Source organism: Sitophilus oryzae, unplaced genomic scaffold (assembly GCF_002938485.1).
Source record: "Sitophilus oryzae breed Bouriz unplaced genomic scaffold, Soryzae_2.0 scaffold_1368_pilon_pilon, whole genome shotgun sequence".
NCBI lineage: Eukaryota > Metazoa > Arthropoda > Insecta > Coleoptera > Curculionidae > Sitophilus > Sitophilus oryzae.
In genome coordinates, this window is record NW_022146024.1 from 146081 (window position 1) to 165120 (window position 19040).

At 31.5% G+C, this 19040-nt stretch overlaps 1 protein-coding gene across 1 annotated transcript in view; it reads right to left on the bottom strand.

Moving 5' to 3' along the window:
* Positions 1–18618, bottom strand: part of LOC115875305 (peripheral plasma membrane protein CASK) — a 60568-nt gene extending 41950 nt beyond the window's left edge. Inside the window, exons 1-5 of the mRNA XM_030890724.1 lie at positions 18600–18618; positions 18315–18523; positions 17829–17993; positions 8568–8636; positions 88–186 (exon numbers count right to left, since the gene is read on the bottom strand). Of these exons, the coding sequence (XP_030746584.1) occupies positions 88–186; positions 8568–8636; positions 17829–17993; positions 18315–18523; positions 18600–18618 (561 nt within the window). The remainder of the gene's footprint in view (positions 1–87; positions 187–8567; positions 8637–17828; positions 17994–18314; positions 18524–18599) is intronic.
* Between the last annotated feature and the right edge of the window lie 422 nt (positions 18619–19040).

Genomic DNA, 19040 nt, shown 5'->3' on the forward strand with positions numbered 1-19040 from the left:
AGATTCGTTTACAGTTAGATAAGCAATTACTCTAGACGAGTAATAAAATCATTTTACTGTAATAAAACTATTTTATTGTTTCCTTACCTGAAGGATGTCGCCAATATTGAAAGCGATGCCAGCTTGTGCGCAAGGTATGAGATCGTCTTCGAGAGGATCATAGCAAAACTGAGCTCTAACGAATATCTAAAAACGGGAAAAAAATAGAGACCATTAAATTCTATTTCTGCTCAAAAATAAGGGTATTTATCATTGCAACAGTTGTGTTAGTGAAATAAAACTTTAATTTGAACAATTCGCATTCGAGGTGTCGCCATATATAGATATTATCATTCCCGATTATCAAGTAGACACTAAAAACAAATATCCTAAGCTACACGATTTATACACGAATTATAATTATTCAAGTAAAAAAAGGCAGATGATAACCATTGCGATTGTGCCACAATGACTCGAGCATTGTCTTTCTTTACAATAGTTGTTCAAGCAATTGGTAGTGCCTAATATTTAATTCCAGTAACCATTGTATGTTAACCAAATTGAAATTTGACCCGAAAAATTAAACTACAAAAACTACGAAAAAAACTACAAATGGTAAAAAAACAATGATTTTACACAATAATTTAATGAAATAGAATAATTTACATGATTTTTTTTATTTTATAATTGATAAATGATTTTCGTGATAAACTTTGTTAATAAATATGTCGCAACCTCGCATTTTTCTGTCTACATCTGGTTTGTATATCTCGGGTACCTTCATTTTGTACAGTAAGGTCTACATAGTCTACAGTTTATCTACGATACGATTCAAAATGAAACGGCGTCACGGATGACTTTGAGATGAAGGTCGCTGTCATTTTATATGTAAAATTATATGGGAAATGTGTGCCATAGGATCGCTCTTTTCTAGCCAACTGGTTGCTGTTTTTTTCGATAGCACTGTAATTTCGGTTTCTAGTAAACAATTCTACGGCCACTAAGTCTGATATTTATTTTACCAAACATTGTCATACCAATACCTAACTGTTACAATGATAAAAAATAATACAACGTTTTTTTTTTAAATATAACTATCAACAGAAAAAAACAGCACTCAAATATAGGTAGGTACATATTTTTTTATTTTATAAAATTTCTCTATAAGTATACCTACTAAAAATAGAGGGTATAAATGAAGACTAACAAAAAAAATCAGTTTGTAGAAAGCTCTATGTAGAACAATAAATGTGTAGATTCATAAAAAATTCTAAATTGACTGATATGGCATTTTTTTACTTCAAAAATTATTCTAGAAATCAAAAAATATATAGTCGAATTTTACAACTCGAGCCGATATTAAAAAACAACTACTTAAAAAAATCGGCTACTGATTTTTTTTCTGCACTTATACATCTATACACCCTGTATATTTAACGCATTTAAAACAGCACCTAAAAATATAAAAAAGCAAATATACAGCACATCACATCACCAGTAAAACTCTGATTCTCTACTTTGTTGGTACTTACAAGTACTGGCAGGGGTTTGATCCTGAACAGCTAAACAAAAAAAAACACAAAATTTCATATAATCGTCAATTTTTAGAAAATTTTGATGATAACACTACTAAAAACAAACTAAACAAAGCTGTTTGGATCGAAAATAATATAAAAATAACGAAATTAAACATAAATAGCTGTGTCGGCCCCTAAAACTATATGTTACTGCCTGGGGTATATAAAAAATAAAGATACAAATCATATTTACTGGTATGATGAGATGTGCTAAGCAATACTAATAGGGAAATGAAATAAAAATGATCGCAGGATGTATTAGTTTTTGGGAAGATGTCATACACTGATATCCGTCATTCCCTGAAATCTCTAATCGTTTCACGTATTTCCGGCAAGCAGCGTAACTCTTTAATTGATACATCGATTGAATGTGAATCTCGGGGCATTCCCTGTAATGAAGGAATTATTTCAGTGAAACGCCCTAATTAATTGATTCATTACAATTCCCTTGTTTCTCTTTTTTTTGTCTTTTATTAATTATTAGGGATGAAAAAATAATTTATGGCAATTATACCACTGAATTTATTTTATCCTTGTGTTTTTATTTCTTATTTCGTTACTTTTTGTATGCTATGAACTGTATGTTCTTTATTTATAGTGTGTTTGGACATACTTTACGTACAATCCATTTGGTATAGTCTGTGAAACCCGCGGGCTTTTCTAGTGTTAGGTTAGCAACTTGCAGCCATGCATTTTTCTTTGTTGTCTGACCTTTTTTACGTCATAAATGTATATTTTTAGTTTCAGCTGTTTTATACAGGTACGAGTAATGGTTCTCGAGATATTTGGAATCAAAATTATCAATACCTATCATCATTGACATAAATTAACGTGTAAACGTGTTGACTAAATAGTTATTGGACTGAAATTATAAATTTGAAATGTTTTTGTGCCAAAAGTTCAACAGAAACTGTTTTATCATCATTTTTTAGCAGCAATATTTATGATTTATCATTTAAAAAAAAATAAAAATTTCCCAAATTTATTATTTCAGTTAAATAACTATCTACTCACACAACGTGTGTATTTTTGCCAATAATGACGTATTGACTATTTCCATTCTAAATATTTTGACAACGGTTGCTCGTAGCGATTTTTATCGAGAGAGATTTTTTACGTAAAAAATCAAGCAAATATATATTTTTTCATTCGGTAGTTTTATACAGTTACGGACGAAAAGTTATAACTCTTTAAAACAGTTAAAACACATAGGTGGCGCCCCCTACAAATAGGAGTCATATTGACATCAAAATAAAATTTCTCATGTCAAAAAACTCCCAGACAGTAATTTGACGTTTCAAAAATTACTTGGAAACAATCGAAATAAAAATGAAACTTGTACACTAAGCTTTTTAGGACATACATTTATGCGAACTTTTTTACTTATTTTTATCTGCAGAATATGCTGCCGAAGTTTCCGGAATACAGTTCGGACCACCCTGTACATTTTATCTTAAATATCGTAACTACGGAAAATACAGTACTTGATGCACTAAAAGGCAACACTGTCTTTAAGTTAAATGATCGCCTAAAACAGGCAGACAGTGGAATTTAATTAATGTAGCTTATTACGGCGTTTCAATGAAATATTCCGTCATTACAAGGAACGATTGAGATCTATAGTCAAACGATGTACCAATTGAAAGGCTACGTTTTGCCGGTAATACGTGAATTGACTAGGCATTTCAGGAAATAACAACCTATATTTATTTATTCATCGAAATCTATATTTAGAATGTGAACTCCATCGATAAGCGGTACAGTTGAAGCAAAAATTGAACTTATATACTTTCATTAAAATATTTTTCGTTTTATAAATGATTGGATACATAAAATTATAAAATATAAATAAAGACATCAACGAATTCCAAAAATATGTACTACTTCAAACAAAAGTAAAGCTGCACCACTAAAAGTTTACTTAGTTATATTCTCCTGTACAGTTTCATTGTGACTAACTAATTTGAAATTTTCAACTAGTAGAAACGTTTAACAAGTTACGAACAAATTTGCATCCAAACTAGAGAATATATTTGCAATCAATGAATATTTTGTCAACAAAATGTGTTGTCAAAGAGTTTGTTCCCTGTTTTAATTGGAATGTTTCAATAAATTCATTGCTCGGTGAAGTTGAAAATAAAAAAATGCTGAAATAATTTATAAAAATCAAAAATACAAACAATATTTTTTATGTTTCTCTAGTGTATGTACAGGAATCGTGTCAAAATATTTTAAAATATCTATTATAAATTTTGAAAAGTAGTTCTAGTGTAGTAATTTGTACAAAATAGAGTAGTATAACTCTAATAGTCTAAGTTATTTTGCTATAGACACGCCTTTTGATTTTTAGGACTTTCCATCCTATTTTCATGTTTTTCTTAATTTTCTTTAAAACGGTAAGGAAATTTGGAAAAGTATAAACGAAAATAACCATTTTAGAACAAGGAAAAATTTTTATGAAAAATTAATTTTTCTCAAAATGTAAATAATAAAAAAGTTTTTCTAAGATGTGTAAGATTTCTAAAGTTGTCGATATTATATTTTATTATTTACAGAAGTTTGGTCAAACAAATTTACACACATTACATCATTTACCTCAATTTTGACTTGATTTAGAGGCTGTAGATTTAAAAAGAAGAGCACATGTTTTGTAGAAATAATAAATAAATAAATAAAATATTAATTATAAATTTAAAAAACATGTTCTACATTGGAAATTTTCACAGAATAATCAGTATGAAATAAAATACTGATCATAAAGGATATTAATTCTAGAAATGTAGGACACTAGATTTATAGAGTTAAGAGCTAGAAGGTGAAAAATGTTACAATCCTTTATTTTTTACAAAGTACTACAATTGCCTCCATTACGATTCGAGTTGGAGGTGGTAAATTTAAAAATAAGTTCACATCCTTTATTTAAAACAACTAAAATACACTTTCAATATTATTCATAATTTACAAGTTACATAAAAAAGACAAAAAGGTTTATTTAGTAAGAATAATTTATTAAAAAAATAAACAATTTATTGAGTTTATTGTCCATCACATGGAAAACATCAATCTAATTAGAAAAGATACAACTAAAATTATAAAGCATGAAATCGTCTGGTATCCCAAATCCGTAAAAAAATACAGTCTAGAACAGGGTTTCTTAAAGTGTGGTCCACGGACCCCTTAGGGGTCCATAGCATGTGTATCAGGGTTCCCCATGGTCCGCATTACGCCAGTTAACTGTAAATATATTTATTAAGAAAAGATATAGTGTAGGGCGGCGAATTCAGTAGGTATTTAATCACTAAACACTACGCGATGCCCGTAAGGATAAAAAAAAAACAAAGTTGAAGCTGTTCCCTTATCAAACGATGTTATTCATTTTAGAATTGTTGAAATGTCGTCAATGTTTTACAACAAGTCGTTGAAGAATTAATTGCTTCACCGTTTCCATTCAGCATTCAATTGGATGAAAGCACCGATGTGTCACAATGTAGCCAACTCTTGGTATTTGTCCGTTACGTACAACAAGACATACGTAGTATAAGAAGAGTTTCTTTTTTGCAATTCACTTTTGGCTACAAAAGGCTTCAGATGTTGTTGAAATGACAAAAAGGTTTTTCAACAAACAAAATATAGACTGGAAGAATAAACTTGGTAGTATCTGCACCGATGGAGCTACCCCAATCCTTGGTAATACGTCTGGTTTCGCGGCTTTGGTCAAGAAAGAGATCCCTCATGTTATAATAACTCATTTTGTCTTACATCGACATGCCTTGTCTTCACGGACTTTACCTACATTTATGAAGGCAGTTATACATGTGTCAAAATAATTAAATTCATCAGAGCAAGAGCTTTAATCCACCACGTGTTTAAAAGACTTTGTCAAGAAATGGGGTCAGAACATGAAGTACTGCTTTACAACACAGAAGTTCGTTGGCTGTAAAGGGGACAGATCTTAAAGCGATTGTTTGAGTTGAGGATAGAAGTGTTACTTTTTCTAAAAGATGAAGGAAATTCACTGTCTGAATATCTTTGAGAGCAAAGATTTTGTACGGGGCTAGCGTATTTGGCTGAAATTGGATGAGATTAACTTGTCTCTTCAGGGCTTTGCGGTGACGATCGTGGATGAATCTGAACGGTTGAAAGGTGTCATATGTAAACTGCCACTTTGGAAAAGGAGGGTGGAATCTGGTAACTTTGCAAATTTTCCGTTGTTTGAAGAGTCGATAGCACAAGGTGACGGCAACACGATATCAAAAATGCTACAGAAAGAGGTGCCTAAACATTTGGATACATTGCAAACTTCTTTTGAAGGCTACTGTAACTTAGAATCGCGTGAAAATAAACCGCGGGTGCGGGGTCCATTTATAATCGACACGGATAATATCAGCAATGAAGATCTCATTAAAGATGACTTAATTGACATGATATCAAAAGAAGTTTTGAAAGTTTTGAGTTTGGTGTTCTTTAAGTCAAGCTTACCCTCTTCTTGTCAAGCGAGCTATGTCCGTTCTGATACCATTTGCTACTACGTACCTTTGCGAGGTACATACGGAGTAGCGTCGGTTCTGGTCTCAATAAAAACAAAAAGTTGTAACCGATTGAACGTCGCAGATGATATGCGCCCTGCCTTGTTATTTTACGTTCTCATTGAGGCTAAACAGCAGCATCCTTCTAACTAATTTACTAGTGTACGTGTAACAAATCTACTAATAAACGTTTTCTTTTTATATAAATAAGGCTTTTTTTATTTTCCTTAATAAGGCCTTATTATTTCTGATAGGTGTCCGTTGAATTGTACAGGGTGAGTCAACGATAGAGTAAAGTCCATTATCTCATTTGTTTCGAGGTTCACAAAAAAATGTTAAATACAAAAGTTATAAGGAAGGTTAAGATACACATTTTAAAATTATTATAGAGTATACAGGGTCCTTCAAAAATGTGTGGCGGATATAACATATGTTTTTTTAAATGCAACACCCTATTTTTTATTTTATTTTGAGATTCTGCGTAAAATTCTATAACTTTTTTATATATAATGTTATATACCTAAAATTAATAGTTTTTGTAATATTTAAATTTGTTTATACAAATGGTAAATTGCAATCTGGTAAAAAATTGTCAGTTGTACCATTGTTTCTGAAGTTGGAATACCAAAATTTGGTATGAGAGTTCTATGGAGATTAAAAAGAAGATATATGTTAAGATATTTTAGTTAAATGCTACAGGGTGTTCAAAATATATATATTTATGAATTTCAACTACTTAAAATTAAAAAATCTCAAATTTTTTAAATGGTACACCCTATAAATTTTATTTTTTTCTGATAGATTTTGAAAATCTCTTCAACTTTTATTAAGTATGTCATATACCTATTTTTAATAGTTTGCGATTTATTCCATTTTTTCTATTTTTACCCTAATTTTTAATACAATTACGCTATAACATCATAGTTACCGTAACAAAACAAACATATTTATTACTTATTTTTAATAAGTAGTTTAATAATCAGTTACAAATGTTATTATTAGTCAAAATTAATTAACTTTACTCAAATAAACTAAAATCGTCGTGAATTTCTTGGTGTATTTCTATCTTATGAAAGATGACATTTGGATTTTCCGTCGGGCCGAATAGCCACAGATTATGGTAATTCTAACTAGATTACCTAATTGTTGACGACTACTGATATTGAAATTTTCTCCGACATACAGTAAAGTTTTTGTTCTCGTAGTAATTCTGGTTTATAATTTATTTCGTCAAGCCAATATTACTACTGCCACAAAACCGTCCCATTACACACTGAAAATATTATAATATAATATAATATAAAAATGTTCTCTAGATAATCTACATCTATTCTTGTAGTACTTAGCAAAGTACTATATAATATATAGTACTGAACCAAAAAATATGTTTATTTTGGCTTGTTCGTGTTTATCAGTCACAATGACTAATCCATTTTCAGAAAAATCTGAAACTATTACATCTACCTCTAACATTTATACTTATTAGAACAAATTAAACTAAAATTCACCTTTTGTTCTTAACTTCCCTAACAGACATATGAAATTTTGATAACAATTATTATTTTTTGTCATGGTAACTATGATGTTATAGCGTAATTGTATTAAAGATATGGGTAAAAATAGAAAAAATTGGAATAAATCGCAAATTATTAAAAATAGGTATATGACATACTTAATAAAAGTTGCAGAGCTTTGCAAAATCTATCAGAAAAAATATATAGGGTGTACCATTTAAAAAATTTTAGATTTTTTAATTTTAAGTAGTTGAAATTTATAAATATATTTTGAACACCCTGTAGCATTTAACTAAAATATCTTAACATATATCTTCTTTTTAATCTCTATAGAACTCTCATACCAAATTTGGTATTCCAACTTCAGAAACAATGGCACAACTGACAATTTTTTACCACACTGCAATTTAACATTTGTATAAACAAATTTAAATATTACAAAAACTATTAATTTTAGGTATATAACATTATATATAAAAAAGTTATAGAATTTTACGCCGAATCTAAAAATGAAATAAAAAATAGGTTGTTGCCTTTAAAAAAACATGTTATATCCTCCTCACTTTTTTGAAGCATCCTGTATACTCTATAATATTTTTAAAATGTGTATCTTAATCTTCCCTATAACTTTTGTATTTAACATTTTTTTGTAAACCTCGAAACAAATGAGATAATGGACTTTACTCTATTGTTGACTCACCCTGTACAAATTGCGAAAGTGGTCCGTGACTGCAAAAAGTTTAAGAAACCCTGGTCTAGAATGTATCTAACTATACTTTAAATGTCAAAGTTTAGTCAAATCCATGCCTAGACAGACAATAAATGTTTTTTAAATTGAAGATGACTTAAATAACAAAAAATAAACAAGAACGAATAAAAACAGACGACATTTTGTATTGGAATGTCGTCTATTTTATCTATCCTGTCATGAGGAACAAATTGAAGACGAGCAAAGAATGTCAACGACTTACCTCGCAAGGTGGTGGGGCACTTCGGTATGAGGGAACTATTTTGAACGTGACAGAGCCGCGGGCTTCTCTCTGTCAAAGGAAAAAGAAGAGGAAAGAATAAAAAAAAAGTTAATATAATGCCGCTATCGATATCGATAATATACAAAAAACGTGGCAGAATTTATTGGGCAATATGTCACGAGTTTAATAAGAACCGTATATATAAAATGAGAAATAAGAGGGTTGGTCATGTTTTTTTTGTAGCAAGACATTAATAATAGTCGATAGAAAAAAACTTATTTTAAGAACGCCAATTTTAAAAAAAAATTCTTCAGAATTTTATAATCTCATAAGATATACAGGGTCGCGATATGTATGAAAACGGTCGATTATTAGGTAAAATATACGAGGTACCGCAAAAAGTTAAATATAAAAGTTATACGGGTTTTAAATGCCTATTAACGAGTAATAAATTTAAGTATACAGGGTCGATTCATAAAATCGTGGCACATCAAAATTTACTTCTTTTAAATGGAACCCCCTGTACATTATTGCATATTTCAGTTCTTCCTTCAATCCCAAGCAAAAATCGAAATACACACAATGAACCTCAAACCAACCGTTTCCGAGAGTTTTGAAAATATCACTTAAAAAAATCGATTTAATTAATTTCGATGTGTTCCGTTTGACTTAACGATGCCATTCTGTGAAAACTGTGATAATAATATTTGACAATAGTTTTCAAGTTACCATTTATAGGTGTATAGTGTATAAAATGAGATTATATCAAGTTTGAAAATTACAAAATCTTCATATAACATTTCAAAATCAAATTTTCATAATTCGAAAATTGTTGAATTTAGGTATGTACAGGGTGGACCATTTTGGTTGTTTCTATAGGGTATCTAGGAAACCGTAAGAAATATTCAAATTTTGATCAGCAGTCTCGGTTTCTTTTTTTGGAAAAATCACAATGGCGCAAAGGGATCGTGGCTACTTAATCGGTTTCGAAGCTACAGGGGGATTCTCAAATTTTGTACTTTTTGAAGATGTTCGATAGTCTGTTTATTTTAACAAATACGCAAAAATGAATTAAACATTCTAAAGGCACTTTTCTGTGTAGAATGCAGTGGCGTAGTCAGACTTTTTTCGAAAAAAAATATTTTTTTAGATATTAACTATACTTATGTTTTTTTAAATACAACCCCCTATATATTTTTAAATTTTCTGATTCAGTTTGGCATGGGCTTCTCGAAAATATGTAACACTATATATTTATTTTCACTATTAACTTTAAAATTCCAATTTATTTAAAGATATCGACTTTCCTCGTAGTAGGTCATGCTGAGTATTAAAGGAAACAAGCGAATATCTACTTTCAAATTAATCCATGTATTAGCAAATATAATTATATTATAAATAAATTCGAACAATACGAAGCAAATAAAAAATAAGTGTGACAGAAACCAAAGAACACATTTTAATACAAACCATAGAGAAAGATAATATTTTTTTTTCTTTCTTTTTATTACTTTCTCTATGATACAAACGCAACAGGTTACTTCAATCGGGCTTCTCAGTTAATATAAAAAATAAAAAGGCAAAGACTACATTAAATGTTCAAACTGCTGCCCATTATTATTTAGACGGAATTGGCACCGTCTCTGCACGCCGCCGCTAACATTTCGAATGTGCATGTTGGTTACACTTTGCAAAGCCACACAAAACTATCTTGTAACTCTTCTAATATTCTATTTGCATTTCGATAACTTGCGGTTTTCAGAACCCCTGAGAAAGAAGTTCAATGGAGTGATATCAGGTGACCTAGGTGGCTAGGATTAAACTATTTTCTGACCTTTTAAAAATGGCTGGGTTTGGTTGCTCGCGCTCAAAATATAAATCAGCTGCCATTTGCTTATGTTTATTAGACTCAATATAACATTCTAACATATTATATTTCTCAAAATTTTCAAATTTATTCATTTTTATTATTTAAAATACACCACTTGTTCTGTTGAAGTGAAATTTCACTTGTATCTAAACCTTGCAGTTTGCAACCTCCTATGTTATCGACATTCTACATAGTTCGGCGGAACATAGTTCTACATTTATAAATTCATAGACAAATTTCTACTCAAAAAATTAGGAATGGTAAATTTAATCTTTTATCAGTGCTCATTATTAATAATTATAGAAAAAAAAACACATTAATTATTTTTAGTATTTACCCTTTCAATGAAAACTTAACAAAAACCACCGAAAATTAACTAAAACATTACGTTTATGACGTTTACGAAAATCTTTGTTATGCGCAAAATAACTTTATTTTGGAATAAATTTAATAAAATGATTCATATTATTCACAATCAGGTCACAAAAAAGAAATTCTTAAAATGTTTATCGTAATTTAGAATTCAATTCAAGAAATTTAGAAAACAGCCCAACGAATAATCGATTCCTTTTTGTTTTGTTTGTTTTCTTTCATGTTTCTCTGTTTTATTTGAACCACTGTTTTACAAAACACCCTCAAAAGCGCACATTACTTTGAATACCTTTCTGAATGAATAAATGTTGAGAATTATTGTCTCTTATCGCCACTTTACGAACTACTTTCAATCTAAGAAAATACATGTTTCACTCAACAATTTTAAATAGGTATTTTGTTTTTTCGCTATTTTTTCGATGTATTTCGACAATTCCATCGACAAACCCTAACCGGTCGTTCTTCTCTGGCCTAACCGTCAGCCAAGAACCGCCGCGTGTGAACTGGTCCTTTGAGTCGCCGGTCGCCGCGCCGTCGTGGCGGGCTTGCGTCAGACGACGATGTAAGCAACGTTGCCGTAGTTACAACAATTTCAAATTCAAGACATTCGAAGCAATCAAATTCGTATTAAATTTTAAAAATAAAACAGAGAAACATGAAAGGAAATAAACAAAACAAAAATGAATTGATTATTCGTCGGGCTGTTTTTGATGTATTGAATTCTGAATTACGATAAACATTTTAGAAATTTCTTTTTTGTGACCCTATCAGTAACCAATTCATTTGTGTTTTGTTTGTTTCCTTTCATGTGTTCTGTTTTATTTTTAAAATTTAATAAGAATTTGATTGCTTCGAGTGTCTTGAATTTGAAATTGTTGAAACTACGGCAACCTCGCATGACGCAAGCTCGACACGGCGGCGCGACAAAGGAGCAGTTACCAGTGATGCGCCGCTCTCTTGGCCGGTGGCCGACGCGACGATTGGGCTGTCGATGGAATTGTTGAAATACATAGAAAAAATAGCGAAAAAACAAAATATGTATTTAAAATTGTTGAGTGAAACATGTATTTCCTTAGATTGAAAGTAGTTCGTAAAGTGGCGGTGAGAGACAATAATTCTCAACATTTATTCATTCAGAAAGGTATTCAAAGTAATGTGTGCTTTTCAAGGAGTTTTGTAAATCAGTGATTCAAATTGTGATGAGGCCTATATGAAAATAATGTGTTAAAAATGGGGACACTGTTATTTTAGTAGTTATTATAATAACTACAGCATGTACAAGTAAAGCAGCACAGTGAAGTGTATTTTAGTTAAGTGTATATCGAAAAAGAGAATTGTCACAGTTACAATCTGTCATAAGTATCTTTTTTAATGTTGGGTAAGTTTTTTAATTTAACTTTTTTAACACATTTTTTAACACATTATTAAACATTTAACTTTTAATTTATTTTATGTAATAATATCACAATCTTAAAAATGTAATGAATCTCTGCAAACTCGTCAGGTGTTGTGATTTTATGACTTACTTTTAACATACACTTTCTTGTCCCTATGGCAACACAGTGCGTCGAATTAACTGAAATTCGGGCTTGATCCGGGCAATTGGATGTAGTTGGCGATATCTGCCGGTGGTTCTCAAAATGTTGCGATTATTTTTTTAAATTTTCAAAGTTAAATAACTCGGTTATTTTCAATTTAATTTAAAAATGGTAAAGAGAAAATATGTTTATTTTGACCAGATCTACCACCCCTTAAAATATCTGCACTCATTTCTGGGACACCCTGTATATCAGGTGACCTAGGTGGCTAGGATTAAACTATTTTCTGACCTTTTAAAAATGGCTGGGTTTGGTTGCTCGCGCCCAAAATATAAATCAGCTGCCATTTGCTTATGTTTATTAGACTCAATATAACATTCTAACATATTATATTTCTCAAAATTTTCAAATTTACTCATTTTTTTATTATTTAAAATACACACACTTCAATCTGTTGAAGTGAAATGTCACGCATCCATCAAAGGTATGTCCCGATCACCATGACAACCGTTTACTTTGTTACTCGGCGCGGACTACTACTAACTGGATATTTTAAGAAAAATTGTTGAGGTTACAAGTGAAAATAAATATAGAGTGTTATATATTTTCGAGAAGCCCATCCCAAGCTGAATCAGGAAATTTAAAAATATACAGGGGGTTCTATTTAAAAAAACAGAAGTATAGTTAATATCTAAAAAAGTATTTTTTTCGAAAAAAGTCTGACTACGCCACTGCATTCTACATAGAAAAGTGCCTTTAGAATGTATAATTCATTTTTGCGTAGTTGCTGAAAAAAACAAACTATAGCACATCTTCAAAAAGTACAAATTTTGTGAATCCCCCTGTAGCTTCGAAACCGATCAAGATGGCCACGATCCGTTTGCGGCATTGTGATTTTTTCAAAAAATGAACCCGCGACTGCAGTATCAAAATTTGAATATTTCTTACGGTTTCCTAGATACCCTATACCAACAACCAAAATGGTCCACCCTGTACATATGTGTATTACGATTATTGATTAAAATTGGAGGAAGAATTGAAATATGCATTAATATACAGGGGGCTGTATTTAAAAAAAATGGTATGCCTGTATACCTAAATTTACTACCAGATAATAGACATTTAAAAACCCTAGAACTTTTATATTTAACTTTTTGCGGTATCTTGTATATTTTACCTAATAATCGACCGTTTCCCTAAATATCAGCGACCCTGTATTTTTTTTACTTTATACTCTGAAAAAAAGGTTGGTAGAAACCTCAAAAAAATTCTCTCCAAGTATGAGTTTTTAATTTTAATAGGTAGGTCATGCGCCTTTCAGTTTACTATTTTTTCCTTATTATTAGAAAGAAAAAATCATATCTCGGTATCTACTATTTGGAAAAAATATCTTGTCTCGTCTTTGTAGGAAAGTGAATTCTCTATAAAAAAAGGTCTCTTATAATTTTTTTTGTAAACCTCACCGTTCGAACGCTATTAAAGGTTGAAATTTGATTATTTTAAGACAATTTTTTTTCTTATGAATTTTATAACTCGTTAACAAAAAATCACTATGATACGCGCAATTCACGGTTTTGTAGGAAATTCACTGCTCTACGAAAATGGTTTCTTATGATTAGTCGATTAAATTAACCGTTTAAAAGATATTCCTCGTCAAACTTCAATGCACAATAATTTTAACAGTTTTTGATTAATAATTCGAACGATTCCAATTTATTTTATGAGTTTCGGAAAAAATTGTACAAATTTGAGTTTCTATGAACAAAGAAATGTTTTAAACTTTTGTTCTAGTTTTTTTAGTCCTAAGCACCTGAAACAAAAAAGTATTGCATTTTTTCTAACTTAGAGTCAATGATTCATTAAATTTCGAGTAAATAACATTTTTGTGACAAATTTAATATAAAAAGTATTGATCTAGAAGAAAAAACAAAATTATCAACGGAGATACAAGGAAAAAATAGAAAACTGAAAGGCGGAGGACCTACCTATTAAAGTTAAGAACTCATACTTGGAGAGAATTTTTTGAGGTGTCTAACCAACCTTTTTTTCAAAGTAACGTGAAAAAAAGTCAATTTTCTTGATCCACCCTAATGTAAACTGATCGAAAAAAGTTAAGGATTGTGTTTTCGCTAAGAAACAAATTCTTCAGGAAAAATGTGTTATAGCTATTAATACCTATGTCGTTTGTGTTTAAAAAAATACTGTTTGTAAACATAAAAAATTGTACCCAAACAAATAAAAAGCATTATCATCAAAAATGTACATTAAATTTTTGTTTAGAATAGAATATGTTTGCGTGTTGCTAAGCGGCAGTATGCGATATTGTGGTTATTCTGTCATCGATAATATGAATAGATGTCATTTAAAAGTAAATGAAGCAAATCAAGCCATTGGGTTGCTTCTTGGCGGTGCGCGACAGATCGATGTGGCTGATCGATTTAAAGTCATCTAAAGTGTAATTTCTAGACTTAAAACCCGATTTAATGAGACTGAATCTGTCATAGAAGGCATAGGGAGGGTAGACCAAGGTCGACAAATGCTAGAGAGGACCGAAGCTTAATGAGAGGAGCTAGGATGGATCCTGCAAGAAACTACACGTTGCTCAGCTAGGACCTTTTGGCTGCCAGCAGGGTACGTATTGACCCTCGGACGGCCTTAAATCGATTAAAAAAGCCGGTTTACATTGATATAGGCCTATAAGACGGCCTTCGTGATCCTCCAATGATGTTGTCGGCATAAATTTCACCTGTCATTGTACCTTCACAGATATACAATTCCATTCGGCCTCCGCAGAAAATTCCACCCCAGACCATTACACCTCTAATTCCAAAGGGATGCCCTTCTTGAACATCGGTCGTTAAGTCTTGTATTTCTTAATCTCCACACACGAACTGTACGTCTGTCAGTACAAAGAGAAAAACAGCTTTCATCGTTGAACATCGCAGTATGCCATTCATCATTCCAGTTAGCTCTTTCATTACACCAGAGCAAACGTTGAGCTTTGTGATCTCAACCTTACTCTCGCGGTCAACGGAGGGCGTCTTATTACCTATAGCAATGTAAACCTGCTTTTTTTAATCGATTTAAGACCGTGCGAAGGGTAATACGTAATCTGCTGGCAGCCGAAATGTCCTGACAGAGCAATGTGTAGTTTCTTGCAGGATCCATCATTGCTCCTCTCAGTAAGCTTCGGTCCTCCCTAGCATTTGTCGACCTTGGTCGACCCTTCCTATGCCTCTCCATGACAGATCCAGTCTCATTAAATTGGTTTTTAAGCATAGAAATTACACTTTAGGTGATTTTAAATCGATCAGCCACATCGATCTGTCGCGCACTGCTAAGAACCAACCCAATGGCCTGATTTGCTTCCTCTATTGTTAAATGACGTCTGTTCATATTATCGATGACAGAATAACCACAATATCGCAAACTGCCGCTTAGCAACACTTAAACAAGTTCTATTCTAAATAAAAATTAAATGTACATTTTTGATGATAATGCTTTTTATTTGTTTGAGTACAATTTTTTATGTTCACAAACAGTATTTTTTTAAACACAAACGCATAGGTATTAATAGTTATAACACATTTTTTCTGATTTTTTTTCCTAGCTAAAACACAATATCCTTAACTTTTTTCGATTAGTTTATATATTTTTTCTATACAGAATGTTTCAAAATAAATGAAACTTTAGGGGTGATTATTTAGTAAAAATATTTTGTTTTTTTATAAAAAGTTAACCATTAGGGATATGTTAGCGGTACAAAGATAAATTTAGACAGCCTGACTTTCTTTTACCTCTTGTATTTTTTTTCATAAACTTTCAGGATTTGAAATTAAAAAATAAAATGTAATTCATTACTTTTCGGGAAGGTAAATATTTCTCAAAAAAAATCCAGTGGGCTGTATAATAAAGTGATATTAAAAACGCTGGCATATTGAACGCTTTTAATATCGCTTTTATACATTCTGAGTTAGTTTAAACACAATACATTTTTATGATTGAATTATACATAAAAATTGGATTTGAAATATTTTTAATGATTTTACATAGAAGTTCCGTTGAATAATATATCGTCGCTGTAAAGTCAAAACCTCGTATCTCCAAATTTTGAAATTTCGAGTGTGTAAAATATTTCAGTAAATATGTCCGCGTTCTATGTAACACCTCGTATCAAGATTATTTAAGGTTGATTCTCACTATACCTTCCATATCAGCTCCCTTCCGTTTACATAAAATATTATATCATGTAAATGAATAGGACAATGCACACTATCCGTTCCGTTTCCCTTCCCTTCCATATCATTTCCTTCCATACATTTTGTTGGCGGACGGACTGAAGCGTATAGGAAAGAGCGTTGTCAAGTTCTTACATTTGTACCAGCTCTGTTAAAATTTTGCTGATATTTATTTATTCTTTCACCTCTTAATTAAATCTATTACCTTTTTCAAAAGATACAAATTTTTAAAATGAAACTTTCCTAATGATATAAATTATACAATAAAAAGTATGGAACTGATTCGGAACGGAAGCTTACGTATAGCGTCAATACAATAAAAAAATACGGAATGGATATGGAATGGATATGGAATAGATATGGAATGGATATGGAATGGATATGGAATGGATATGGATATGGAATGGATATGGATATGGAATGGATATGGATATGGAATGGATATGGATATGGATATGGAATGGATATGGAATGGATATGGAATGGATATGGAATGGATATGGAATGGATATGGAAAGGATATGGAATGGATATGGAATGGATATGGAATGGATATGGAATGGATATGGAATGGATATGGAATGGATATGGAATGGATATGGAATGGATTTGGAATGGATATGGAATGGATATGGAATGGATATGGAATGGATATGGAATTGATATGTAATGGATATGGAATGGTTATGGAATGGATATGGAATGGATATGGAATGGAATGGATATGGAATGGATATGGAATGAATATGGAATGGATATGGAATGGATATGGAATGGATATGGAATGGATATGGAATGGATATGGAATGGATATAGAATGGATATGGAATGGAAACGGAAGGTATAGTGAGAATCAACTTTTATTCGGATGCGTAGTGAATAACGTCTAACCTTAGGTGTTGCCATTTAACGCGGACATATTTACTGAAACATTTTACACTAGTAAATCTCAAAAGTTGGAGATACGAGGTTTTGACTTTCCAGCGACGATAATACAAAAGATGGGTTAGTTTAAAACATGTTTGTTAATAAATTATTTTTAAAATATGTTTTTCTAAGAAAATTTAACATTGGTATTAGTGGCGTGCCTATAGTGTAGGCCCTTCCTCTAGGAAGTGCGATCTTGTGAGCAACGGCAACGACTTTCAATGGCAATTAATTTGTTCTGAAACACCGCGTATACGGTTTGATGTTTTTGAAAAAAAATTGTTCTACTTTTGTATTCAAAATAAGAGATACATACAAGGATCCGTTGCAATGCATTGACAGACTGATTGGCTACAGGTATGCCGTTGATTTCTCGAATTTCATCACCAACATGCAGGGTAGCCTGGCGATGTATCATGCCACCATGCATGATCCTCGCCACTATACATTTTGCATCTTCGTCCATCTTCAGCGTTATACCCTAAAAAAAAAGAAAAAATATAAAGCATTTCAGAAAGTAGTGTCTATACAAAAAAATACATTTTATGTTTTACATATACCAAAAGAATATAAAATTTAATAAGGAAGATCGTAAATGGTGATTTTAGTATTTAATTAAATAATGAAGATTTTTTCGCCAGGTTATCAAGAGAGTCTTACAGTCTTATGTCTAGGAGTGAAATACTATAATGGCGATCTTGATAACTTATTCTGACTTTCATTCTATTTTATTAGAAAATAATTGATTGACGGGGAGTGAACCAACTTACGTCATACACTGTAAACTCCTGCTAGTACTTACCATAGGTTCGTCGGTATTCTTCTGGAACTGCACCAATCTCACCCTGGTAACGTTCTCCATTTCCAGGTCGCCATTGGGGCCGTCCAGTTCCTCCCCACCATTGAGGTAGGGTAGGAGTGGGGGAGGGGTAACTCGTACGGCGTCTTCTCCATAGACTTCGTGCGCTACAACGTCGTGGGCTTGCAGAAGAGCCTGCAAAAGAAGAATAACTGCTTTTAGTATGCATGAATATGCACAGGATTAATAGGGATAGTTCTTACAATGGGCGTTAAAGAAGTACGATACTTCTATAGATATTTACCATATACCCAACTCCGAGAAATCCAGTTTTACAGTATACAGGGTGGCGCACCTCATTCGCCTCGGTTGATTATACGAAAACAGAAAGATGTTGAAACAAAATTTTTATGAGTATATGTAGAGAGGAAATGTGCATAATTTAAAATTATTTTCAAATGTACAGGGTGTGTCAGAACTAAGATCCATACCAAAGTTATATTTTTTCTTATGGAATACCCGGTATTTTATTTCGTTTTTGGGGATTCTTGGGCAAAAAATAAGGCATTTATTACAAGAGTTTAATATTTTTAAATGCCTTCGTTTTTGAGATATTTAGATATATTTAAATATGCATGTTATAATAAAACAGTTTGTCAACACCCTGTACATCATTTTTTAGAGTTAATACTTGGACTGACTTTGAAGCCAGAGAAATAAACTTAACTA